This window comes from Microcebus murinus, chromosome 17 (genome assembly GCF_040939455.1).
Source record: "Microcebus murinus isolate Inina chromosome 17, M.murinus_Inina_mat1.0, whole genome shotgun sequence".
NCBI classification, from domain to species: Eukaryota; Metazoa; Chordata; class Mammalia; order Primates; family Cheirogaleidae; genus Microcebus; species Microcebus murinus.
Genome location: NC_134120.1, coordinates 16,682,834 through 16,710,199, shown reverse-complemented (window position 1 = coordinate 16,710,199; position 27,366 = coordinate 16,682,834). Strand labels below are relative to the sequence as shown.

The following is a 27,366-nucleotide window of genomic DNA, read 5'->3' as shown; positions in this document are numbered from 1 at the left end:
GAAAAATGATGTTGGTATTTTAATAGGCATTGCATTGAATATGTAGATCACTTTGGGTAATACAGACATTTTAACAATGCTGATTCTGCTGACCCATGAGCATGGTATGGTTTTCTACATGTTTATGTCCTCTGCTATTTCATAGTTCTCCCTGTAGAGGCCTTTTACCTCCTTAGTTCAATGTATTCCTAGGTATTTTATTTTCTTTGTTGCCATTGTGGGGATATTGAGTCTTTGATTTGGTTCTCAGTTTGACTGCTGTTGGCATATAGGAATGCTACTGATTTATGTGCATTGATTTTGTAACATGAGACTTTGCTGAATTTGTTTATCAATCTCAGTAGTCCTTTGGCAGAATCTTTGGGGTTTTCTAGATATAAAATCATATCATCAGCAAAAACTGATAGTTTCACCTCTTCCACCCCCATTTGGATACCCTTGATTTCTTTCCTTCTCTTGTCTAATTGCTGTAGCAAGGACTTCCAGCACTAAGTAGAATAGAAGCAGTGATACAGGGCAACCTTATCTGGTTCCAGTTCTAAGTGGAAATGCTTTCAATTTTTCCCCATTCAGTATGATGTTGACTGTGGGTTTGTCATATATGGTTTTTATCTTGTTTAGGTAAGTCCCATCTATGCCTATTTTGTCAAGTATCCTCATCACAAAAGGGTTCTGAATTTTGTTGAATGCTTTTTTTTTTCATCTGTTGAGAGTATCATGTGGTCTTTATTTTGCTTCTCTTTATGTGTTGAATCACATTTATAGATTTGCATATGTTGAACCATCCCTGCATCTCTGGGATGAAGCCCACTTGGTCATGATGGATTATTTTTTTGATAAGCACCTAAATTTGGTTTGCTAGGATTTTGTTGAGAATTTTTGCATCTATATTCACAAGGGATATTGGTCTGTAATTTTATTTTTTTGTTGTATCCTTCCCTGGTTTTGGTATCAGGTTGATTTTGACTTCATAAAACATCGTTGGGGAGGATTTCTTCCTTCTCAGTTTTGTGGAATAATTTCTGCAGGATAGGTGCCAGTTCTTCTTGGTCTGGTAAAATTTGAGTGTGAAACCATCTGGTCCGGGACTATTCCTTTTAGGAAGGGTTTTTATTGCTGCTTCAATTTCAGTATTTGATGTTGGTCTGTTCAGGAATTCTATTTCTTCCTGATTGAGCCTAGGGGTAACTTTGGTTTAGTATGTGTTCATTTGATTGACACACAATTTTTTTCAGAACACAAAGAACCGAAAATATCTAGGGTTGCTGCTATTTGCTTACATTGTGTAACAAACCCAATGTTAAACATGACCCTTGAAACTGTCCTCACATCTTTCCCAGTCAGATACTTTGATTATATAATAAATAACACTACAATACCACTCTGCAGAAACAGAGTTTAAATATGGATTTGGCTCCATCAAATATTTTTTTCACATAGAACTTAAAATCCCCTTCAAAAGAAATACCCACTCAAAAATATGTAGAAAACTCCAAGAAGTGACATAACTCTAAAGCCATTATGGTCTCAGCAATCACTTTAAATCATGATAGTTTTTGTTTTTCTCTCATTCTTTGTCCTCTGTTCCTTCTGCCTTTCTTGATCTGAAAATTAATGACAGAGAGGAGCCAAAAAATCAGAACATACTTCAAAATTGAAAGCAACAAGCCCATTCACTGAAGTAGATCATTTGGAATTAGAAATAAAATTCATTTTTGAAAAAGAGAATCCTGAAAGTGCTTTCGAGTACAAAGTCAACCTTTACAAATTTATTCCATCAGAAATAGCTTTCTAAGAATGTAAGCCCCAAACCTACTTGGATTCATATTTAGGATAGCTAAAAAGCCCAAAAGAAGTTAATCCAATCATCATAATGACCCTAATTTGATAAAAGGGGGTCCATATCAAATCTGACTTTAAGCATGGAAGGGACCTTTAAAAGCATCTATCTACAGAAGGAAAGGGAGGCTCTTTACCACACAGCTAGACAATGATGGGACTAGGGCTAGAATGAAGGTCTCTGCCTCTAGACCCGGAACTTGTTTCCACTATGCCCTTGATCTTGATATATATAGGGTGACAGACTAGCCAGACACAGCACTTCCTAGTCACTTCTAACTCCCATGACCAACATCCACCCATCCCAAAAAAGAACAAGGAAAAAAATAGGGAACTCAGTCCATTGCTTTGAGATGGGTTCTAGATTTGTTGTTGTGTTATTGTCTTTGTTGTGTTTGTTATTTTTTTCTCTGTATACAAAAAAGTGAGCACATCATTAAAACTCAGGATTTGTGAGAACAGGGACCACAGCTAACTTATTCTCATTCTATTGCCAGCACTTATGTGGTCATAAATTTGGGTGTGCTTTTTGTTTTGTTTTCATTTAGTTTGGTTTGTTTTTTTGCTGCCCACTATTCAAATATCTTTCTGATTTTGAGGTTAGTCCTTAAAGTGTGCAGTAGAGGTAGAATGCAGCACCCCCCTTCTCACTCCCTGGTGGTTAGAAACCTAGTATATTTCCTGGGAGAGGTCATCCCCAATTGGTTCTTGTAGATTTGACTCAGAAACATAGTGATAGCATGGAAGTTACTATTGGTAACAGCAACAGAGACAACAGTGTTAGCAAAACCTTCCTAAGCAGTCTATTGTATGGCACGACCTTCATTCTGTTCCTGCTCCTACCCTCCCTTGGTTCCTGCTTAACTATCCTGCCTTTCTATCACTTCTGTGAGCTATTTAATTTCTCCCATAGACATTCTTTTCCACTTAAATTAGTCTAAGGCAGCTTCTTGTTGCTTGCAACCAAAATCTCTAGTAGGCACTCAAATATTTCTTAAATGAAAAAATAAATTAATGAATTAATTGACTGTCATCATAATTTTTTACATAACTTTACAATTTCCAAGTACTCTTCCATATCCTAATCATTGCACCTGGTTACTGACTCATTTATGTTCCAGTTAAGTTACAATATTTAACAAAGGTAAGTCTTTCTTGATGCAAGAGTCAGTAAAAAAAAAATAAATCTAAACATAACATGCTATGAGATCTCACTGTTTTACTCACCACTATGAATGGCTTCATTTGAGTAATATGGAAACCCTAAAAAGAAATTTAGAACATGAGACAGGGAGTAAGAGCTGGAAAGTATGAAGCATGAAAGTTAAAAAAATTTTCGAAGGAAATGTGCTATGCACTGAAGAGGTCTAGAAAGGGGAACCGAAACTTCAGATAGGAGCTGGCATTTACCAGGTGCGCTGAAGGCGGAAATGGTTCATGCACTGAGGGAACAGCATCTGCAAAGGCAAAAATTACGTCCCTTCAAAATATAAAAATCTTTGCTTTAATCATATGGATCTATCTAGCCAAGGGGGGGGGGAGGCATGTGCCTTGTGAATTCTTAAAAATTCCCTCCATATATCCCACCTCTACTTTACTAGACATTGAAGTCAACCATAATTCAAAAATTAAATGGGGAATGGTATGAACTTTTTACATTTATAATTACAAATGGTGTTTCGAAACTTGATGTTTCAGAATTGCCCCAAGAATTCCATGATCTCGTCACCACTTTATGTTGATGAGGAAAAGAATTTGACATAGCACATCTTATTTGGTTTATGTGAACACAGACAACTTTCCCCAGTCTGATAGTTGGAAAATCGTCACAAAATCCAGTAAACCATCTCAGTAAGCAAGAGAGGTGAGGACATTTTGTGCTCAGTGACCTATGTATACTGAGCCCCGTGGACTACATAGCAGGCGATGCGGTGCTCAGATCCCTTTATCGCTGTCTGTATCTGATCTCCAAGGAGCCAGTGCACAACTCTTTCCAGGAAAAGTCTGAAGAACACATTTCACCAACAAAAGAAGATAGTCCACACTTAAGAGTGGTTTCAAAAAGACAGAAAGAAAGGAAACACTGAAGATGAAGTGTTTAAACCTTTTACGTTTTTGCTCTACCCGGTCTACGTATTTCCTAAATAATTTGTGATTCCTTTAAAATGTATTAATCGTGTAAAATTGTCAAATTGTAATGAAAAGCCATATGGCTTTAAGATGACCAACGAAGAGGACACAAAATGTACATACCAAAAGACTACCCAGTGCTTTTCTGATATAGATACCAAAAACAGAAAAGAAAAGGGAAAAAAAGGGGGTTTCCGTACACTGTCTGAATACATCACTTACTTCCTTTTTTTGTGTCAGTTGCGAGGCATGAACTAAAGTGGCTTCTTTAGGGTGTATGCGCCTCACGACTGGGCCATCTCCTCGTTCTGAGGACAAGGCTGCTGCACCCCAGAACCAACCTTCCTGACTGGGGTTGGGGCCGAGGAGGGGTCGCGCGGCCCACCGCCCTCGGGGCTCTCCAGGCTCCAGGACTTGTTGCTCGGCGGGAGCTCGCGCGATCGGCCGACGGGCGCGCCCTGCCCACGAGCAGCGCGGGGAGCCGGGCCGGGCCGGCCTCTGCGTTCGGCGGGGAGCGCGGCCCCGCGAGCCGCTGACCTTCGCCCGCCCGGCCTGGAGCGCGGCCGCGGCCTCCCCGAGCCAGGCGCCCGGTTCGGCGGGGACCGGAAGCGCCCGCAGCCCGCCCTTCCGCCTGCAGCTCGCGGGCGCGGGCCGGGGGCGCTCCGGGGGCCGCCCCTTCCCGGCTGGCCCCGAGGGAGCGTCTCTCCGCCCTCCCGCGCTCCGTCTCCGGTGCCCCTCGGTCTCCGGCCCAGCGCGGCAGAGCAGGCCCGAGGCGGAGGTTCGGCCCGCGGCCCCACGAGCTCGCACCCCGGTTCCAAGGCCGGCCCCGCCGGGCCTAGTGCGAAGAGGCGCCCGGGCCTCGGCCGCAGGAGCCCGCCCGGCGCCAGGCCGGGGCTGGGCGGGGGCGCCCGGCCGAGGGCACCCGAGGGCCGGGGCCGACTCCCTCCCTTCCCGGCGCCCGCGGCCTCCCAGCCCCCACTCGGCCCCGGAATCAATAGTGGCCGCTGATTTTTCACGACAATTGCAGCTGTCTAATTCATCAGTGAATAATTAAATCAGAGGCAGCCAGGCCTGCCTGGTGTCGGAGACTAGGGTCCCCCTCGCAGATCCCACCAAACTGGGGGCCAGGGGGCGCGGGGAAGGCGGAGCAGGGACAGGCTTCGCCCTGCGCAGAGGCCGGGAGAGCGGCCTGGCCCCGGCGCGGTTCCCCACCGCGGGGGCGGGCGGCCGGGTATGAGCAGTCGGTGGGGCCGGCAGAGGGGGCCGGGCAGGGCGCCCCGCGCCGGGTCAGCGCGTCCCTCCACTGCGGGGCAGAGCCCCATCCCGCGCCCCCGCACCGGGAGCCTCGCGTGGGGCCGCGGGCCGCCCTCCTCACGCACACTTGGCGAAGGGAGAGGAACCCCACCCTCGGAGGCGATTTGCCTTTGAGGAAGATGGAGAGGAGCAGAGAGAAGCGCCTAGAAACCGCATTGATTTAGACATCAATCCTGGCCGGCTCCCTCCGCCTCTGGAGCCGCGGGGCCGCGCCCCCCTCCCCGGGAAGCGGCTCGGCGCGGGCCCCGGGGCCGCCGGGCCCAGCGGAGCCGGAGAGGGGAGCGGCCCGCAGCTTCCCGCGCGGCGGCCTCGACGCGGACCCCGCCCGCCCCGCAGGCCCCGCACGGCGCCGGACCGCGCAGGCACGACGCCTGGAGGCCAACAGGTCGCCCACGGCCCTCGGTGTCGCTCTCCCACCCGGGGCGGCAGGGCGCCCTCCGAGCTCGGGTTCTGCAGGGGCCGCCAAACCAACTGCGCCCCGCTGGGGCGCCGGTTCGCGCGGGCCGCGGGGAGTGAGCCCGGCTCGGGCAGCGACCACGGCCCCCGCGGCTACGAAGCGGCCCCCTCCAAATCCCGCGGCCCGCCAAAGTGGCTTCCTCGTACACGTTTGCAAACAAAACAATTCAAAATCCCTACGGTGACATAGAGGCGATTTTCCAAAAAATAAAATGCTCGTAAAATAATCTGAATGTGTACTACTACTTTTTTTTTTGATACTACTACTTTTGATCGTCTTATCCTGAAAGATCAGCTCAGATTCACTTGGTTCTTTAATTTTAGAGGGAACTGATATTCGAGGAATCTAAAAAAGATATCGCACGTGCTTTAAAAAAAAAAACTCTGATTATCATAAATATTTTTAAACCGTCCCCGTTGGCTTTGTTAGCTTTCAAATAGAAACATTTCCTTTTGAAATCGGAAATAATATCTCTCAACTTTAAAATCTGGACAGCTATCTTTTAATACTCTGTATTAAATTGTTTTCCATAGTAGCTAGACAATTGAAACTAAACGCAAAGATTTTTAAACTGACCCATTTTCACTGGGAGGGGACGTAGTAGATATTTGTACTAACTTTTAAACCAATATTGAATCCTCAAGCAGAAATTATGATTTCCAGAGAAAATAAACTATATTTTTACGAGAGCAATAAATAAAAAGTAAGCCTGTGCTTAGTGTCTCGGGGCAACTTGAAAACAGCTCCACTTTCAGAGAGTTAAATTTGTCCTTTTTACGATCAACTGCAACTTTTGCCTTCTTTTGGAAAGAACGACAAAAAGATTTCACGCACAACTTGACCTGAACAAAGGGACATCACGCCGGTTTTTCTTTTGTGGGGTGACAACTGGAGGAGAAGAAAACTTTATTTTAAGCACACTTGAGTTGTACTTTTGGAAACCCCCTTGAAAGAGAAAATCTGAAACAAATACACTTGACTCAAAAATCGACGCTGTGTGTGGGGCTGTGGGAGACAGGGCACAAATAGTGAGAAGGGAACTGAAAGTCGGCCGGGAGAAAATTCTTCTTCATTCTCAGGCTAACAAGTTGCTTATTTAAAATGCAACGTTCTTTGAGAGAGAGAGAAAAGTATCGGTTCTTTTAAGAGCCAGCACGTGCTCCCTCTTCCTCTTCCCCAAAAGAAGCCCTTGAGTATTCGCAGGTTCGAATCCCCAACTTCTTTCCCTTTTTAAAATAACATTTTCCCCAAAGAGGAAAATGATTGCCCCCAACAGCTTCTCCAGTGTTAGCAGCCACGAAAACAAAACGGATGGGTGGGGAAGTTATCGAAAGGGTCTGCGGTGGGCCCCAAACCCGGCGGAGAGGAAAGTGCCCAGGCAGGACCCGCAGTCCCAGCACCCAGTCCCGGGAACCGCCACCGCCGGTCGGGACCGGAGGCCCCAGGCACCCACCCCCACCCAAACCCCTCACGCGAGGGGGCCGGGGGACCCAGAGAGGGCAGAGAGGGGGCGAACCAAAGAAATGTACGTGTGTGTGTATGTGTGTGTCGGAGATGCAAGCGGTCTCCGAGGACACAAAACTCCAACAGTCCCCTATCTCCGGGGGCAGAGGAGGACGATCAAGGTCGGCAGCCCTGGTCCCTCGCTTTCTTTAAAACTAGGCAAGTGGACGCTCTAGGAGCTGAGTTGCCCGAGCTCGGGATTCGGGCTGCGGCTGCCCCTTCAGACCTACCGCCCCCGGAGCAGGTGCCAACGCGCTTCGAGGTGGGATCGCCTTTCCTCCCCCTCCCTGGAGCCAGGTCGCTCCCTGCGTCCGGAGTACTGAGGCCATGGTGGGGTTTGCTTCCCACAGCCTTGCCCCCCACCTTCGAACGCAGGCGCTGGGATCTGGGCTCTGCAAGAACCTCCCCCCAGCTCGCAGGGCTCCAGGAGCTGCATTTTTTTCTTTTCCTGAGAGGCCAGATGAGGGTGAGCACAAGACTAACAACGCCATCTCTCTCTCCACCTGCACACAAAGTAAATTTTGTCAACCAAAAAGTTAGGGGCAGTCCCTGCAAGCTCTGCTAACCCGCCTGGCGTGTGGAATTTTAACCAGATCGACGGAGAAAGGGAAGGAAAAGAAAAAGGACCCGTTCAGCCTCACCGCCCAGAAAACTTTTTTCAAAAAACTTTTCTAGACCCGAGTGGGGACCTGGCGAGTGTCGGTGAATCTCTGAGCTGAGAGGCCGACGACAGTTAGTGGGGCTGGGCGTCGGTTTTTAAGTTTTCTTCTCCCTGTGCTCAATCAGCGCGAGCTTTCAGACAGAAGAAAATTAAAGCTAATGGAGATATCAAACAGAGCCACAATTCCGAAGGCTCCTTTTCCGCCACAAGCACCCACCGCCCATCTGCACGTGTAATCACAGAGATTTGCGGCGTCTTCATCACCAGCGACCCCGAGGAAAGGGGAGAAAATTCTCGTGAAAAAGAGCCCCACATAATCACTACCATTATTTGTGTATAGCAACATAAGAATTTCTTTCTCATCTTAAAATTCCCCCACAATATTGAAGCAGCATTTGTTGTCCGATTCATGCAAACGCTTGAGGCCTTTCTGGAAAACCATTACCATTCAATGGCTAGAAAATTGCTCTCCTTCCTTTAAAAAAAAAAAAAAAAAAAAAAGGCCAGCGCAGCAGCAGCTACAACAGACAACAAAAACTTTCTCCCACATAATCCTCGCTCGCGGAATGACAAAGAAATGATATTGACTTACCCCCGAACGGATGATATGTTTGATAAGGGGGGAGGTTTTTTTTTTGTTTTTTTTTTTGAAGATTTCTGTTCGGGAGCCGTACAGACAGCTGCAATTCATGGGCGACGCTGATTGCCAGAAACGCTATGGATTGGCATGGGGTCTGCAGCTCACAGATCCTGATCAATACCCCTACACTCACACGCCAGATGGTTTGGGGAAGGACAAAAATAAAATAGTCCAAATCAACCCACCATTATGTCTTTTTGTATTGCTCTGATAAACCTAGTCATAGCACAAATGCGTTCTGCCCAACACAAAACCTGGAGAAATTTTGAGCGCTGGGGTAGAAATGAGCAGCCCCCCTCTTCCCTAGATTTGGGTTGTGATTGTTGTTGTTTAGTGAAAACAAAGCTGTTGGGCCCCTTATCCAGATTGGCTTTACTTGTGGTCTGTTTATTTTTTCGTGAATAATTTATAAAGTCTCTGTTTTAATTGAATAATGCTCTCTCTCTGCCTAAAAACAATTTTAATGTGATAAACACTTAGGAAAATTTCTGACAGTAAATATTTTCAGTCTTTTCCTGCAATTGCTAACTCAAGTTCAGTACTTTTTCTTTTATATTGCAATAGCCTTCGTTTGCTGTCGAAGATGCATTTTATTTTCATGCTTTTTTTTTTTTTTTACCTATTGAAGTTTCTGGTCTTAAAGAAAAGAGGACCTGCAGATGTGCTATGCTAAGAAGTGTATATGCTGGTACTGATATAATGCTTGTACACTGTCCAGATTCTAATAGTCATGAACTAGCACTTACGACACCACATTTCTATACAGTCTCTTTGTAAATCAAATGTTGAGGGGGGATGGGCAGAGAATAGAGGTGTAACTTCAGATTTTAAAAAATCTGAGTTGCAGAACTTCTGCAGGTTAAAGTATGGATGCTAAACAAGGGGCAGTTAAAAAGCAACATTTCCCTTTTATTTTCTGAAAGAAACATAGAGAAAGAAGTATCAAAAACATTTAAAAACATATTTGAAAATCTTTCAGCATTGATATTCTTAATATTACCTTGCGGTAGAAAATAAATATTTTTCCTTTTTAGAAAGAAAAGGAAAAGGGCATCCAAACCTAATTCAGTGAAAATTGGGGTGCTCAGTAAACAGACACATTCATTTTCCTTTTAAATGGGTTTTGGGTTGAAACGTAAAACCTCAAACCACCATTAGAAAAACAACATGAAAAATCTGCTTTAATCTAGCCCAATGAAATTATACACAAAGAAGCCAATACGATTTCATGATTTCCCTGAGATCGCCAATATTGATCGAGGGAAGGAGGGAGGAATGGTGGAAGAGAGGGAGGGGGGAGGGAGGAAGGAAGGAAGCAAGGCAGTGAGAAAAAGCAACTCCCAGGCACACTGAAATGCAATTCCCAGGAGCAGATTTATCTTGGTGGCCTGGTAAATGAGTTTATCATTTTGAAAAATTATTTAAATGACAATTTATATACTTAGGTTTCTGTATGGCGGCAGAGCCAGCTTAGGGTCACTGGCCACTCTTGAGCCTGAAGCCAGGGCAGTGAGGCTACCTTTAGCACCGGGGCACCTCGGACTATTTCCCAGTCCTGCTCCTCTCCTGCCGCATTTGAGTCGCTGAGCACTCATGGAGCAACACCAGGTTGCACTCTTGTGAACTTTTGTTCAACTCGGTGTGTATTTCAAACATTAACTGATTCAAATTATCCCAAGTGTCCTGCCACCAAATACAAGGTAGGGAGTGGGACTAGGGACAGAGGGCGAGGGGGAGAGGAAAACCAAAGAAACAGAAAAACTCAGTTATTTTACCTGTCTCCTGTTGTGACACTAAAGATGTGAGCGGCCACAAAAGTATGCCTGGCAAAGCAGGGAATCTGCTGCTGCCTTCTTACCCAGGCTTTGATATCACAGAGAAGATGCTATTTGAAAGAATAATTGACAACGTATTGGCCAGAGCTCAATACAGTTGATCTATGAATAACGTCACTGCACATTCATGTGACAGGATGGGGGGGGTTGCTTTAAAGCTAGAAGAGAGAGGAGGGCAGCAAAAAAGGTCACTGAGAAAAGAACTGTTTTCCAAATGAATTAAACCTTTCTCTAGAGCCAAGAAGGCACATACAGCATTCTAGGCTGTGCCCTTGTTTTCTTATCAAGTTTTCTCTAACAGCTGGAAGTGGTGGAGGGGGCTGTCTTAAGAAGACCCCCTGCTCTTCTTTTGACAGCTGATCAAAAGAAAATAGGTCACGCTTCTCAAACTTATGTCCACCCTGTCCTTAATTACTGTCTCTTTAAACAAAGGCAACATCTGCGCAACCTCAGCTCGCTTGAATCTTCGGAGGCAAACAAGCGCAACCTGCTTTGGAAGAATCTGTTACTTTTCTGGCTTTACGCTGGGTGTTGGCCTCTGTGGCGGTCTTCCACCGCCCCTCGACCCCCACCCAGGCCGCGGAAATCTCCACCTCCTCTCTCGCCCAGCTCCCCTTCCACCTGCCGACCTGGGGTTGACAAACGACAGAAATTCTAGGAAGACGAAGGTGTACTTTTCAAAGCTATGGCTGGCAAGCGTTCTGGAGCTGGCCAGGGCGCTGGTCTTTTCAGAAACACGGTTTGAATATACAGATGTCAGCGGAGGCTCGTGGTCAGCTACCCAACCCCGCAACGTGGGGCGTTCCTCTCCTGGGATTCCAGAGAAGCTGTGTGTGTGTGTGTGTGTGTGTGTGTGTGTGTGTGTGTGTGTGTGTCCGCGGGTGTCATCCTAGCTGGTTTGCACACTCTCTGCCCCCTGGAGAAGTTTGCTCACTACGGGCACCAGCAACATTCCTCACCCCCACCCCACCAGTTCCACACTGTCCCCTTTCTTTCCACGTCGCTGATGGATTAGGCACTTGATTGCCTTGAAACGGCAGCTCCTGGAATTCTAGTTTTGTTTTGCAATCTAGCAGGGCCCTTCTGAAGCCTCATAACTGGGAGATTTATGGGCTCGCCGGGTAATTAAATGATGTTATTGTGTTAACTTTGCATGCAGTACCGCTGCCCGCGACGCGCGGGGGCAGCTGGCCGGCCGCAGCTCGCAGGCGGGGAAGGCGCTGGAGTTCCTCTTGCCCGGTAGACATGCACGCCCTGGCCTCGGGAATTTACCGTGCGTTAGAATACATTAGCGCCTGCCTTGTAAAAGGCTAAACTACTGGCTCCCGGCTAGGGACTCCGGGGAAGTGGCTTGCTAGGCGACGCGTGGTTGTTTTTACACCAGCGCGTAGCGGAGTCTTTTCCTCCCGACTCGTTTGGAGAAAAGCTTTGAGGTGAGGCGGAGGGGACCGAAGCGATGCCCCTTTCCCGGGTTCGCAGCTACCCGGGAGGGACACAGCGCAGCATCTTTCACATAATCTGTCTCCCTCGCTCGCACTCCAGCCTCTCTCCCTCTCCCCACCTCCCCCTTCCCCTCCCTCCCTCTCCTTGACGTTTGATTCCAGTGGCAAAGGAGGAAAAAAAGGCACCGAGCCGTCAGCCAAACGTGAAACGCGCGGCCCCGCCCCCTCCACGGCCATTGGCAGCTTCGCAAAGAAGGCCCGCCCCCCGGGGCAGCCACAGCCGGGGAGTGGCTGGTCGCGGCGCCCGTCGGGCGCGGCCCCGCCCCAGCGCCGGGAGGGTAGGTTGGCTGCCCCGGCGAGCGGCAGAGCCCTTCTGGACAGCTCCCGCTCACCCAAACAGAAGACGTCGGCGCCGGAGCGGGCTCGGACATGGCGAGGCAGCGTGCCGGCCCGAGCGGCGGGGCCCGGTGATCCCTCCCTCCCTCCCCGTCCCCTCCCCTCTCCCGCACGCACGCCCCGTCCGCCCCCACCCCGCCCCCACCCCGGGCGAGCCCGCAGCCCGGGGCGCACACCCGCACGCTCGCTCCCCCTCCACACACTCGCGCACTCCCGCGCCCGCCCCCGCTCCGGCCGCCGACCCCGCCACGCGCGCTTCGCCAGCCCGCCGGCCGCCCCCGCCGCCCCCGCCGCCCCCGGGCCCCGATGGACTGAATGAAGGCTGCCTACACCGCCTATCGATGCCTCACCAAAGACCTAGAAGGCTGCGCCATGAACCCGGAGCTGACAATGGAAAGTCTGGGCACTTTGCACGGGCCGGCCGGCGGCGGCAGCGGCGGGGGCGGCGGCGGGGGCGGCGGGGGCGGCGGCGGGGGCCCTGGCCATGAGCAGGAGCTGCTGGCCAGCCCCAGCCCCCACCACGCGGGCCGCGGCGCCGCCGGCTCTCTGCGGGGCCCGCCGCCGCCGCCAACCGCTCACCAGGAGCTGGGCACGGCGGCAGCGGCCGCGGCGGCGGCGTCGCGCTCGGCCATGGTCACCAGCATGGCCTCGATCCTGGACGGCGGCGACTACCGGCCCGAGCTCTCCATCCCGCTGCACCACGCCATGAGTATGTCCTGCGACTCGTCCCCGCCCGGCATGGGCATGAGCAACACCTACACCACGCTGACGCCGCTCCAGCCGCTGCCACCCATCTCCACCGTGTCCGACAAGTTCCACCATCCGCACCCGCACCACCACCCGCACCACCACCACCACCACCACCACCAGCGCCTGTCGGGCAACGTCAGCGGCAGCTTCACCCTCATGCGCGACGAGCGCGGGCTCCCGGCCATGAACAACCTCTACAGTCCCTACAAGGAGATGCCCGGCATGAGCCAGAGCCTGTCCCCGCTGGCTGCCACGCCGCTGGGCAACGGGCTAGGCGGCCTCCACAACGCGCAGCAGAGCCTGCCCAACTACGGTCCGCCGGGCCATGACAAAATGCTCAGCCCCAACTTCGACGCGCACCACACTGCCATGCTGACCCGCGGCGAGCAACACCTGTCCCGTGGCCTGGGCACCCCGCCCGCGGCCATGATGTCGCACCTCAACGGCCTGCACCACCCGGGCCACACTCAGCCCCACGGGCCAGTGCTGGCGCCCAGTCGCGAGCGACCACCCTCGTCCTCATCCGGCTCGCAGGTGGCCACGTCGGGCCAGCTGGAGGAGATCAACACCAAAGAGGTAGCCCAGCGCATTACCGCCGAGCTGAAGCGCTACAGCATCCCACAGGCGATCTTCGCGCAGAGGGTGCTGTGCCGGTCTCAGGGGACTCTCTCCGACCTGCTCCGGAATCCAAAACCCTGGAGTAAACTCAAATCTGGCAGGGAGACCTTCCGCAGGATGTGGAAGTGGCTGCAGGAGCCGGAGTTCCAGCGCATGTCCGCCTTACGCCTGGCAGGTAAGGCCGGGGGCTAGCCAGGGGCCGGCGAGAGCTCCGGGCGCTCGAGGCCGGGGTCTGCGTGCCCAGTCTCTTCTCTTGATTCTCTCCTCCGCTCCCCTACAAACTTCTTCTTTTTTCTCGTTTTTAGTTTCTTCTTTGTCTTTTCTTCCTCTTCTCCCTTTTCTTTTTCTCTTCTCTTCCTTCCTCCCTCCTTGTCCCAGAGCTTTCATTTATGGACCCCCCCTTTTCCTTTGCCCTCTTTTCAATGTGTCGACCTTTGCCCTCTCTTTCCGACCTTACCCAATACTAGGAGGTGGGATGGGGGTGTGCGGTGTGGGCTAAGAGCGCTCGTCTTCCAAAACTCACAGAAACTAGGAACTGCCTTTATGCAAACCTTGTGCACTTCAACTCTGTTTTTTTCAGACAGTTTTTCAGGCTGCCTAGTTTCCCTGTATGGAGGTAGTTGAGGGGCTTTGCTCTTCAGAAGGGAAAAAGCTCTCCGCTTTGCTATCCACTATATCAGGGAAACTTCTTTGGTTATTGGCAGGAGGCACAGCCTTGCCCGCGCGGGGAACGGAAGGCCAGATACAACAGCGCTCCCGGAGCCCATCTCTGGCCTTGGCGTTGGCGCAGAGACTTTCTGAGCGGGCTTGACTGAAAGAGCGGGCTCGGGCCAGCTCCAGTGTCCCTGCCTACAGCAAGGGGAGAGTGCAAGGACGAAGGTTGGACTGTTACATTCACCAATTTGGGAGGACGTGGGAGAGACTGAGGGTGTAAAGCGCCCCGCCTCACTCGCCGGGCTGCCCTCGCGCAGCTCCTAGCGTTTGCTGGGATTTGCCGAGGTTCGCCGGGGCTCTGGGAGATGCTTTTCGCTCGCGGGAAGAGGTGCTGAGAAATTAAAGATGCAGGTTAGTTAATGCATCTCGGCGGCTGCGGGCTGTAGGCTCCGCCTTTGCATTAAGCGGGCGCTGATTGTGCGCGTAGCGCGGCGGCGGGGAGGGCTGGCGGCCGGCGGGAGGGGACGGTTGGACGCGCCGGTTACATTGTTCTGGAGCCGGCTCAACTCTTTGTGCCTCCTCTAGCGGCCGAGCCGCGAGGTACAGCCCTCTATTGTTCTAGGAATACAGAAACCTCCTGTGTGGGCGGCGGGTGCTGTAGCTGGAGGGAAACACACAGTAGTGGCTGCGACTGGCACGCAGTTGCGCGCTTTTGTGCGCACAGACGCCGCGCCCGCGCCCGGTGCGTGGCGACTGCGCTGCCCCCAGGAACTAGCCGCGGGCCCGGAAGGGCAAAATGTGCAGGCCCCCCACTGGGGAGGACACACAGTACGCTACTGCAAGCCGGAATGGGCGGCTTCTCCAGGACTGGAGGCGGGAGGGATCTCTCGGGATTGTGGGAAGATCTGGGAGAACAATTCGTGGTGGCATCGATTTGCATAGAGTGGATATTGGGATGCGCGCGCGGATCCGAGCCGGCCGCGCACTGCGCGCTTCCAGAGCTGCGCGCAAGCTCAGGCTCCCACCCACTCCCGCTCCCCAGGGCTTTGCTCCCGCCGCTGAGCCCAGCTTGTGGGGTGCACTCGCCAGATGCCCCGCAGAACATGGGGGTGTGACAGGCGGCGTGTTCACCCGCGCACAGGGAGGGGGCATTTCCGCTCTGATAGTATTTTCTTTAGCGCTGCAGTTAAAAAATTCCGACCTCCAGTCAGTAATTGCTCCGCAGTGTCGATGTAAGATGGTAAAGAAAACCAGCTTTCTCTTAAAGAGCTTCCCCCAAATTGGTGGACTCCGAATACTTTTGAACGGATTTAGAAATCTGTGTAATCTTTCTTTCTGCTTTAGTTTACTTTTAATCCTCTCCTACAATTTTCTCCTATTTGCTCTTGTTTCCTGGGAAAGATAAAGCAGTGAGCAGAGAGTGGCGATATGAAATAAACTGAAGACTTACTGACAGTTCTTAACACTGTAGTACCCCTTTGTCTTAGAGTCCCCCCCAAATGCCCCAGGCCCTCTCCTGAGGGCTCCAGCACCAGCTGGCTTCCTGGGCACAGGGGGCCAGAAGGAACTTGGCAGCTGGTCTTGGGGAATACAGTTAAAGGCAAGATGACAGCTATTCTACTATGGCCCATCTCAGAGCGCTGCCGCCCCCTCATGCCTGTCGCGCAAAGAACACAGCTTAAAAAAAAAAAAAAACACGTGCTTTCTGCCTATGTAGGTCCGAAAATAATGCGGAAAGAAATGCTTCGCCTATTAGCGCATTCGGGCTGTTACAATGACCCCAAGCATTGCTGGGATGGGGAAGAGTGTGGCATCATCGCGGGGGGGGGGGGGTCCTCAGCCCCCCTCAGGCCCACGGCGACTCACCGGGAGCTGTCCCTGGAGAGCACGGCCCAGGCCGCTGGCTTTTCAGGGGAGCAGCGCCGAAGCCGTGGGAGACTGAACGCCTCCCCGAGCGAGTGGGAATGCGTGCTGAGGACCCCGCTTTGCTCAAGCATTCAAATGCGTCTGTTTTATTACCGTGGGTTGAAAAGGGACAAGAGCTTTAGCCTTTTTATCTGGCCATTTTATCAGCAACTACAAGTGTGTTGAGTGGTTATTATTACATAGGAGGCTTTTCAGTTTGGGGTCAGTAGATCAGTCTCTTCAGACACTGACGCAGAAGCTGGGCCGGGTAAGTAGGTATTATGTGCTCAGGAGCGCTAGGGGACAGGAGCAAATGGAAGAGAAAAGCGGAGGTCTGCTCCGCCCGGAGTATCGATCCGAATCCCCACCCGGACGCCGCTGAGGGCCTTCGCCGTTGGGCCCCGGGGGGCTTAACTAGCCCGGGCTCCGCTGGGCGGCTCGGCCAGACTCCCAGCCTCGAGGACATCGCCCCCCCCCCATCCCGCCAGACTTGGCCTCTTTTCTCTTTCTGTCTCCTATTAGCTTCCCTTTCTTTTTCTCCTTTCCCCGCCTGCCCCCGCCCCCCACGCCAGGTCCTGCCGGAGGGCCAAGCACGCCGGGGGTTAGGGGCCTCAGAATTGAGTTGTCTGATGTGGCCAGCACCGCAAACCTCACCCTTAGGCGAAGTATGTCCAGTCTCTATGGAGGCAGGTCGGCCCCCTCCTCCCTGCCACTTCCGATTCGTCGCAGCCAAGGGTGGCACTTGAAAGGGAAGGGAGAAGACGTCCCGGAAACTCAGATTGCCCCAACCTTAGGTTTCCAGAAATGGACTCCAAATACGTGGTTTCGTTTGGAAAGGACGGCTTGGGCAGCACGTGGTGGCACCCGCCCTGTGGGGCCTCGTCGGCGGTTCCCTAGGCCAGCCCTCGCAAGGGCGGTTTTTACTAACCTGGCAAGAGGCGGCGCGGACAAATTACACACACTCTCCAGCGCTGAGCCCAAGAGGCCTCTGAACCAAGCACTTACGGGAATAAGGAGGAACTGAGAGCACCCAGGCAAGCACCTGAACCGGCGTCCCGCAGAAGAAAAGCGAGGCCCTATCTGCGGGCGTGGTGATCTCTTCCAAAGCTGGGAAAACAGTGGCGCACCCCCTCACCCCCTACCCCTCCACCCTCCCGACTACACCCCGGGTGGGCCCGGCTCCCCCCGGCGGCCTGCCCGGAGCCTCCTCCCGTCCACGCCGCGCCCGACGCACAGCCCTCTCCCTGCAGCTCCCCAGCGGCCAGTCTGGAGCCAACTCTGTTCTGGCGGCCGAGGGCCCTTAGCCAACCCGCCGAGATGTCTCCTGGGCCATCTGACGCCCGCAGCGGCGGGGCACGGCCTGGGCAGCGCGCCGCGGCTGCTGCTAGTGGCACCATGTGCGTGCGTGTCTCTTGCTGCGCTGAGACGTGTTTGGGTGACGCGGCCGCCGGGCATCTCCAAGCCGACGAGCAGGAAGGGGACCTCCTTCGCAGCAGCTTCCCCACCCCCTCCCCTCTCTCGTTGCTGCGGCTCCCGGCTCAGCTCGCCTCTCCTGGCGGCTTAATTAGGGATCTGAGCCCGAGACGCCGAACGCAACCCGCGCCAGTAGGAACAGACGATATGTTCGCCTGCTGGCTCGTTGGATTAATAATTGAAAAGCTCACTACAGCCCTGCTTCGTCAAGTCCCGGTGCCAGAGAACACCTTCCTAACACGCATTAGGGTGGGCGGGGGCAGGCGGAGGAGGCAGGACGTGAGGGAGGGGAGTGAACTTGAGCGCGATAAGTATTCCAGGCCGCCAGGCACCGTGGATGCGAGAGACCGGGCGTTTATTTTTATTCCAGGCTTTCCACCGTGTGGTTATGTCACTTTCTCAAACAAATGTGTATATGGAAGGAGATCGATGCTGATAATGTTTAGAAGATTAAAAGAGCATTAATGCTGGCAACAATAACGTAAACGTGTGGACCCAGATTTCATTGATCTGGAACCTGATCCGGCGCGTTTCCAGTAAGCCCGTCGGCGCGCTCTTCCCAGCAGAGCGCTCGCCAGCGCCCTGGCTCCCCGGCTCCCGGCGCTCCTGCAGCGCCACTTCCCCAGCTCGGGGCGGGATCTCCTGTCTGACCGCAGCTCCTTCCCCGCGTAGTCCCAAACCGCCCCTACTTCCCGGAGGTTTTTCTCCTGCTTTCGCGGGGCTCCCCGTCCTTTCCCCGAGCCCTGGGGCGCCCACGCCGCTCCATGCGCTCCCAGAGGACTGTCCGCGTGCTACGGGCGGGGAAGGCGCTGCGCCAACGGGCGCCAGTCCTCGCAGCTCTCCTGTCCTGGGCCCGTGTGGCCCGCACCTGGTTCAACAAGGGCCGGAGGCAACTTCTTTTTGCTATCGAAACCGTCCTGGAAAGGCCCGGATGATTTCGAAATTCGGTCTTGATATGCACGAACGACCATGCGCGAGTTTGGAAATGACGTGGCTAAAGTGGCCCGCTAACCGCGGAGCTCGATGATTCTCAGATCCCCTCCGAGTCTGTATACATTCTGGTACTGAAAGTCCCACTCACAGACTTTTTACTCAAGTGCGTTAGTTGGACAACTAAACGGGGCCTGAGTAACAAAAATCTGGGTTTCTCCCCTGAGAATAGTCAGCTCTGCTGTGAGCTAGCTGGGTCAACCAGAGAGGAATCTTGTTCATACCTTTGCTGGGGCAGGAAGGTAGGAAAGGCAAGCTGAAAAACCCCCTCACCACCCCTTCCCAGCAGGAGAGACCACCTGCGCTCTGAGCCCGGGTCACAAGCCCTGGGTAGGGTGGTTTTCTCTGAGACACCTGCATTGACTGGGAAAGAAAGAACTTTTAAGTTCTTCCTTCCAGCCCGTGTGGGACACCACAGCACCCTGCGCACAGCTCCCGTGGCCAAATGGTGGCTTGTTCTTCCAGAAGGAACAGGAAGGTGAATTTTAAGGGAAGAATGAAAGAGCAGGGACCAAAGTGGGGTGGGATGAGAATTAAATTGTTCTAGGTGTTTTTTTTTATTGTTATTGTAAATCCTCCCATTAGGGAAAGGTAAACTTTCCCTTCAAGAGAAGGTCTCAGTCTGGAGGGGGGAAAATGTTTTCCCTCCTTTGCCAAGAACAATAAGAAAAAAGAGAAAGGAAAGGGGAGAGAGGAAAACGCATCTTGTGTTGTTGTGCTTTCAGATGAGGCAGAGGGGTATCTTCCCACCAGTGGTCTTCCTTAAAGAAGGGAGCTTTGATACACTCACGGTTCCTAGTCAGAAAGTGCCCTACTCACCTCCTAAAACCTATAATGAGGATAGGTCAGGCGATCATATACAGAAACTTAAGGAGGCTGGATGGTTTCCTTTTGGCCTGGAGGACAGCTGGCCCCTTCTTGATCATCACTCACACATGAAGGGCTCTTAGGCTGGGAGGTGGGTTGAGTGGCATTTCGAGGATGGGGTCTTAGACTCTCCCTTATCCCCATCTTAGAACCCCAAGACAGGACAGGATTCCTGGTGAATGGTGGTCAATAGGGACAGGGTAGAGGATAAACTGATTACCTCTGATCTCTGTCCCCCTACAAGGTACCAGCAACTGCTCCACTCTTCTCTTGACCCAGATCTGCCCTGAAGCAACAGCACCCCGGGCGAGTTTTACCTTCCTAAGCTCCAGACCTGAGACCTGAGAAAAGGAGAGCCAACCTCTCCTGCTGTCTTCAAACCAAGACTTCATTTTAGGGTCACCTCATGATGTGGGAGGGATCTTCTCAGGTTTTGTGGCCTTTAGAAACGTGTTTCTAAAGCAAGACCAGAGGAATGGGGTTGAAGAGTTCTCTGGGAGAAAGTCCTGGGCCCCACCACACCAGGACTGGTGGCTGCAGTTGGCAGAAACTGTCTTCATGAAAAGTGGTATCATGTAGGGGGAGTCCCTGGAGGACCGCAAACCTCCAAGGAGAAGCAGAAAGATTTAGTTTCTGGGTTCTTGCCAAAGGAAGGGAAATGAGGAGAGAATAAATAGAAATAATTGCCTGGATAAAGGGCCCTGGGGAAGAGGGTGAAGATGGAGGCAGCCTGGGCCTTGAACTTCATCTGTGGACTGTCTGAACTGTGCATACCCCTGAGTCTTTCAGGGACCCTTATTTTTTCTGACCTGGGGAAAGTTGCTTCCTCCAGGGAGATAACTCTTCTTGGTGGGGAGAGTCCATTATAAGGGAGCCTCATGGAGTAATTTATGCTGTTAGGTGCAGAGCCTAAGAGGACTAGCTAGTCCTGGGGGGCCCATTGCTACCCCTCATTGCCCAGTTTTGCCCCCTAACCAACCTCAGTGCCTTTGGAGAAAAGGCTTTTTGATTTCCAAGTCTCAGGCAAGGTGATGATTGAAAAATGTGCATGGGTTTTTGTAGGGGTTGGTAGGAAGGAGTAAGGGAATTGATTGGATAACCCAGCCCATCTGCTGCCTGACATGGTACAGATGGGCAAGGCATGGAGGCAGGCTGTGGGCTGTGCAGATAGAGACGGTCTCACTTGGGGAGCAGCACTCCTAGAAGCTGTGGACGTTTATTATGAAAAACTGTCCTACACAAATTGTCCCAGAGGGAAGGGAGGCTCTGCATTCCACCTTGGCGCCTCTCTCGCCATTTGAGGATCCATTACTCTTCCGTAGAAAGCAGACTTTGTTTGGGTTGGAAGCACACCTCTAACGTAATTTAATCAGCATTGGACTTTGGCTCGTGTAATCAAATATACATATACTTTCTCTTGCAGGAAGAAAAATAATTTCTCAGTAACTGGTATTGACTTGAAGTCATGTAATCTCTGGAAAGCATCACATTTTTAAAGGGAAAGGTAAAATTAAGGGGAAAAGAACCCACAGTGTTAGTGGTTTACCTTGTCCTTACTAGGAAGAGCCAGTTGCCACTTAAGAAAGGGCAGAAAGAGCATTCGTAGAGCTCATATACTCAGGCTGCTCCAACTGTAGATATTTCACTACAGCTCCCTCTGTTTAGTCAGCCTCCGAGATCTATATTGATAGGAAATTAGGTTGACTGACCCACCAGATCCTAGAATGTGGGTCTTATATTTGTGTGTACATTGACATCATTGAAGGAAACTGGTGTTCCATTTTTCTACCCTATTTGGAGAGGCCACAGGCGGCAGCAGCTCCCTGAGTGCCAGTGGGATCTGGGTGGGTGACAAGATCCTTCTTTTGTGGGTGATTTGTAATCATCACCAGCTTGCTCTCTGCTCTGCTCCAGGGCTTTGAACACGAAGCTCTGCCCTAGAGTGTCCCCTTGGAGCAAGCTTGGAGTCCCCACCCCTATGGCAAGGCTCTGGGCTTTGCCCAAGTTGAGTCTGTTAGGGAATCTGTTGTAAACACAGATCCATTGATTTGCATTTGTCAGAGAGTAAAGTTAAACCAGTGAAAAGAGAAGCCCTTACCCTTTTATGCAGGGCCAGGGAAACCTTTCATATTGATCTTATTGATCCAACCTTTCCCTTTAAGGAAACCACATAGTTAAAGACCCTCGTTCAATAGATTTACCCTTCATGCTTGTGATATTCCTTTAAGTGTTCTCATCTAGGATAGCTGGGCATTAAGCCCACACTCCAAACCAAACAAAAATGAAAAGGGGGTGGGAGGAGAAGGGGTCAGGAGGCAGAATTGTGGGAAGTAAAATTAAATCAAACTGAAATGTATAATGACCCAGTTGGGGATGTTTTTCTCATTCTTCTAGGATGACATGCAGGGATAAAGACAAAATAGATGCATTTAACATCTCTCTTTTTTCCCCCAACAGAAGAAAATCTGTTTATATACATAGAGTAAAAATGTCTCAGGAACATCATTTTCTATTGTAAAATTATTTCATTCAAGACACTAGCTTGGCTCATTTAAGCTAGTTTGCTTAAAAGTAGTAATACTGCCACAAAAATTATTTTGGTTCATTTGTAGTAAATCAGGAATAGGATTTTCCCCAGAAATGCAATATTTTGGACTCCAGATGAGCATAAACACTGAAGTCACTTAAGAAGCAGGGTGGGGGGAGCTTTGGAGTTGTGTGTTCTGATGGAAGTAGGAAGAAGCTATCTAAGAGCAGGGTACAACTTCTGTTGTAGAGCAGTGTAAATGGAATAGGAATTGCCAAATACTATTCTGTATCCCTCTTGCTTACAGATATGAAAATGAAAGTACCCTTTGTCTCCAAAAATGTTGGCATGATCATTTCATTTCTTCCCTGACTCTTTTTTGCTCTCTAAATAACATCCATCCGTGATTTTTTTCGCCATGGTACACAAGCTATTCCTAATTGACTATCTCTTGGGTTGTTTTTAGACATTCATGTTTGTTTTATGTGATTGAAAAATATTAATGATTCCTTAGGTGAGCTAACGTATTTATCTGCTGAGCGAGTTCAAAGGGCAGAGTTCAGCTATGGTTCAGGTTAATTGAACAGGAAGCAGCGAGCTCTCCAGGCTGTGTTGAACAAGGGACCAGTCCCTTAAAATATCACACTCAGCAAACACAGAATTTCAGTGGCCTCATCCTGGAGTCTGATATAAGAGGCTCAGATCAACTTGGACTGCCTGTTTAAAAACCCAAAGCAAAGCACAGCAACTGCAAACCCTGGAGTCCCCCTCGGGGAAGAAGAGTTTTCTCATTGGCTAATTGCTTTATTGGTAGCACTGACCTGCAGAGCAGCTGCAGGGGCCTGGATGAAGGCTTAGGCCTCAGAATAATGTGATCCATTAGAACAGGGCAAGGCATTTTTTGTTTACTCAATTGGAGCTCCCTGCAAAGTGCCATTAACCCTGGCCCAACTGCTTGTGTGCTGCAAAAGCCAAAGGTCACGCCAGTCAGCCAGTCAGTCTGTAAGCGAAGCCAGCTCTGCCCTGGTAGGAGGGGTGAGGTGCACATCTTGCTGGCACTGCCCTCCCCTGCCGGCCTTGTGGGCCCCCTCCAGGGCTTTGACCAAAGCAAGCAGTTGCACAACTTGTTTACATTTCCCAACTGCTGAATCATGTTTTGATGATTAAACAGTTTTCATCTGAACCTATCAATCACACACACTGAAAAAATCCTCCCACCCTCCCTCTGTTTTCTATTTATAGTCCCTTCCTTACTGGCATTACAGTAAATAGAACTGTGCAAATGGAGCTTTTAGCAGGAATACAGTCTGGATAAGTGCTTGGATCAGGAGGAAGACAGAGCTCCAAACATGGCTGGGGGGTTGTGTGGCAATAGGGAGGTTTCCAGTGGATCCGGGGAACACAGTCAAGGCTTCCTCCGCCAGCACTTGAACTAGAGTGCCACCTGCTGGGAGTCTTCTACCGCCTTGCACCTCCCGCAAAGTCCACCTTTTCTTCACTTGGTTCCTAGTGTTCCCATTCCCCTCCAGATCGCCACCCATGCAAACATTACCTTCCTAGAAATTGCTTAAGGGAGTTTTTCCTGGTCCTTCGGAACTCTAATCTCTGCCTTTTCTAATTCATTGTCAAAGAGAAATCAACAGTTCTGCTGCCATAGATGAGGTGATTTGCTCATCCTGCACACTGAGGTCATAGTCTCCAGCTTAGTTGGAAAGTGCTTGGGGGAGGAGAGGCAGAGAAAGCAAAAAAGTATGGGAGAGAAGAGGAATATATGGAAGAGACATGGCCGAGTTGGTGGCGCCAGTGAAGGCTGTGCCAACTGTAAGGTGCTCTGCAAAGGTAAAATATTGCATAAAGGAGAGACGATGGAGAAGGAGCAGTATCTGCAAGCTGGAGATGGGCTCTGTGAAGTCCTTTGGGAAGAGAAAAAGTGAACCAGCCATTTTGCAGTTGCAAAGAAGCAAGCCAATGAGCTAGACGTGGAGCCAAGCGAGGGAGCTGTCTGTAGCTCTGTGAGCGGCAGCTGTGGCCAGCTTGCCTCGCCTGGATCACCGCCGCGAGCCCCTGGCAGCAGGGCGCCTGTGGGTGGGTCGCTGCCTGCTCGCCCGGGCGTGGGCTTCAGCACCACGAACAGCGCCATGGAGCGTCCCGAGAGCCCGCGCGCCGGGACGCAGTTTGAGCGAGTTTGCATCTCAACCCAGAGGAAGGAGGTGGACCCTCTACCCGGGTTAAACCCGGGCAGGCCCCTGACCAGTGGCTCCAGCTCTGTAGATCTCGGCGCCCGCGACAAAGCAGGGCCTCAGATTTTCCTCTCGCTCCCCATGGCTGCTTCGGTTCTCTGTGTGAGGTCAGCGACAATAAAGGGAGAGGAGGCGGCGTCGGGGTGAGAAGACAAAAGACGCTGAACGACCCTTTCCTTCGGAAAAAGAGGAGCATTACCTCTGTTGGGGGCGGGGCAATTGAACCATTTTCTCCGCGTTGCTGCCTTCTGCAGGCGTGATTGCCGCTCTCGACGGGATATTTTAGATTTAAGATTTCCTTTCAAGGTTGATTGTCTGGCTGCCCCTCACACAGGTATGCACACATGAATGCTTTCCCTTCCCCACCTGCTTGCTCCTGATTTTTGAAAACACGATTTTCATTATCTTAAACAGTATTCTCACATTATATCAGCAGTAGTGTCGCAGGGAGAGCCAACTATGGGACATCACTACCTCGGATACATCTGCAAACTGGGTTTGATTTCCTGAGAGTCTGGTGGTGAGGCTCTTTTTAAGAAGAACATTACCACCGCGTCTGCTGCCCCATAACAATGGCCAGAGATGTTGAGTCACTTCCTCCAGGCCACACAATGGAGCCCCATCGCCCTGGCCAGAGTGAGAGCTGACATTAGGCACTGGCCCCTGACTCTGGCCTTTTTCAGCCAGTAGCTCTGCTTCATTTGAGTTTTTATTCCAGAGAAAAGAGACAGGTGGGTCCTTTTGGTTAATGATAGGGAACACCTCACATCCCCTTGGGTTTCTTGTAAAATGGCCCTTGACTCTCCAAAGCTAATTAAAATGTAAAACTTTTGCTTTATTTCAAGGAACTTTAGTTCAGGCCTAATTTATTGCTAAAGTGGATCTCAGAGGTGGAGCAGAGGAACAGACAAGTGTGTCCCCTTTAAAAGAAAGCCTAGGGTATGGTAAATGAGATGATAAATGTGACAATTCATTTTTAAATTCCAGTGGCTCTAGTGTGAAAGGAAGAAAAATCTAGCCCAAAACAAAACAAATCTGGTAGAGCATTCAAACTCAGTGTTGAAAAAAAATTTTCTGTGTGTCTGAACACCTAAAATTTTGCTGTAAAAATAATCAGGAACATACCTGAATCAGATCTGAAACCTGGTTTTAAATCTGTTTCATAAGCTTCAACTAAAGGAGTTTCTTAAAGCCGTGCAGTCTTCGTGCAGATATGCATTTCTTAGAAGTTGTTGGGTTACACTTTCAAAGCTTTTCCAGTAAAACATGGATTTGACAGTAAGCATAGGCTTTTTTTAAAGTCACTTTTATATGCATCACTACATCTTATTAAAATAAGGCATTTTACTCTGCAAGGACTGGTACTGAATGCATTTCCTTTGTAGTGAACTCAATATGGTTTTTAAAAAATATTTCAACAGGACTACCATGTAAACATGACCTTTTTTGTAGTCTTTTTTGACTGAAAATGCTGGAAAATGTGTGGAGTAAGAAAATTTTATCCTTTTCTGAATCAGTGTCACAGATCCCCAAATCTAAAAGATTCAAGGAAAGAATCCTCTTGGATGCAGTTGCCTCCTAATGTATAGCAGTGTTCACTTCAGTTCATGTTCAAGGGACAAGAGTGAATTCTTTGTTCACTTTCAATGTCTAGCCCTTCTCATCCTTTCTTCCATTCTTAGGAAGAGGAAGAGGTAGTCTTCCTGTTGAAGGCCAAATCCTCTACATTTTCCTGGGCTCCGGGGTCTCTTGCCTTATAAGGGTCCCATCCTTTCCTGTACTCATAGCCTCTTCCTATAGCTGGTTTTTTCCCATCAGCATTTTTGTGTTCCAGTCTTGTCTATCTTTTTAAAAACTGATCCTCCAATACCCATTCTGGCTTTAGCTCTTCCCTCCCTTCATTTCTGGGAAGAGTCATCATCACTCAGTGTCTATTTCTTACCTTCCCCCTCAGCCTCTGCCCTTCTCAGTCTGGTTGCAGCCACTCCTGTGTACAAAACGTGTTCCTGACAGTGTCGCTGTTGAGGTCTTTATGGCTAAGTCCAATGGACACTTCTTAGTTTGTAGCTTCACTTCACCTCTGCACAGCATTTGACACATTGCTGACCATTCTTTCCTCTAAACTTTTTCTTCCCCTGATTTCTGAATTACTATACTTTCTTGTTTTTCTGTTTAACACTCTGGCCACTCCTTTTTAGTCTCTGTTCTGGCCTCCTCTTACTCTGTCCATCTAGCCCAGTGTTCTGGCCTGGGCTGCTTCATTTTTTTCATTCAACATACTCACCCTGGAAGATCTCATCTCATCTCATTTGGTTACCATCTCTCTATGTGGAAGAAGGACTTCTCCATCTCTCTCCCATCCTGATATTTCTCTCCTGAGCTCCCAGTCCCTATGTCCTTCTGCATCTGGACATCCTTGTCTACATGTCTTCAAACTCAGCCTTTCTCAAAGTGAACTCATTTCCTTACCCTCCAGCCCTGCTCACCATCTCCACCAAATATGAATCTCTCATTCCCTCTTAGAATAACATCACCACATATGCGGAGTCTCAAGCCAGAAACCAGAAAGTCAACTCTGGCCCTTTCCTTTTCTTTTTCCCCCATTAGTCAACCATAGCAATGAGACATAAGCTTAATGTGGAGAAAACAGTGCTCAGGAAGGCTTGGTTAACAGCCAAGGTTGGCTGGCCACAGTTGCTCACGTCTATAATTCCCAGTATTTTAGTAGGCCAAGTGGGGAGTATTGCCTGAGGCCAGGAGTTCCAGACCAGCCTGGGCAACATAGCAAGACACTGTCTCTACAAAAAAATTAAAAAATTAGCTGGGCATGGTGGTGTATGCCTGTTGTCCTAGAGTCCTAGCTGTATAGGAGGCTGAGGCAGGAAGATCACTTGACTCTGTGAATTTGAGCTGTGATTGTGCCACCTGGTGACAGAGCAAAACCCTATCTCTTAAAAAAAAAAAAAAAAAAAAAAGCAAAAGTTGTTCTGCTTCTATACAAAGCCAAAATTGTTACCTGTCTCAGAGCAATTAAACCAGCAATCGTATCAGCCAGCAAATCAGAGGAACTAGTTTCCTCTTTTAAGTCATTTTAATTATTAGTAAACTAAAATTGCACATAAATG

At 50.4% G+C, this 27,366-nt stretch overlaps 1 protein-coding gene and 1 long non-coding RNA gene across 2 annotated transcripts in view; one reads left to right on the top strand and one right to left on the bottom strand.

Annotated features, from left to right (window-relative positions):
• Positions 1–4,457, bottom strand: part of LOC105860611 (uncharacterized) — a 50,143-nt gene extending 45,686 nt beyond the window's left edge. The window contains exon 1 of the long non-coding RNA XR_001149133.3: positions 4,192–4,457. This is a non-coding gene — a long non-coding RNA (uncharacterized LOC105860611). The remainder of the gene's footprint in view (positions 1–4,191) is intronic.
• An 8,057-nt stretch (positions 4,458–12,514) lies between these two features.
• Positions 12,515–27,366, top strand: part of ONECUT2 (one cut homeobox 2) — a 51,573-nt gene continuing 36,721 nt past the window's right edge. Inside the window, exon 1 of the mRNA XM_012745477.3 lies at positions 12,515–13,760. Coding sequence (XP_012600931.3) covers positions 12,533–13,760 — 1,228 coding nt within the window. The 5' untranslated portion in view covers positions 12,515–12,532. The remainder of the gene's footprint in view (positions 13,761–27,366) is intronic.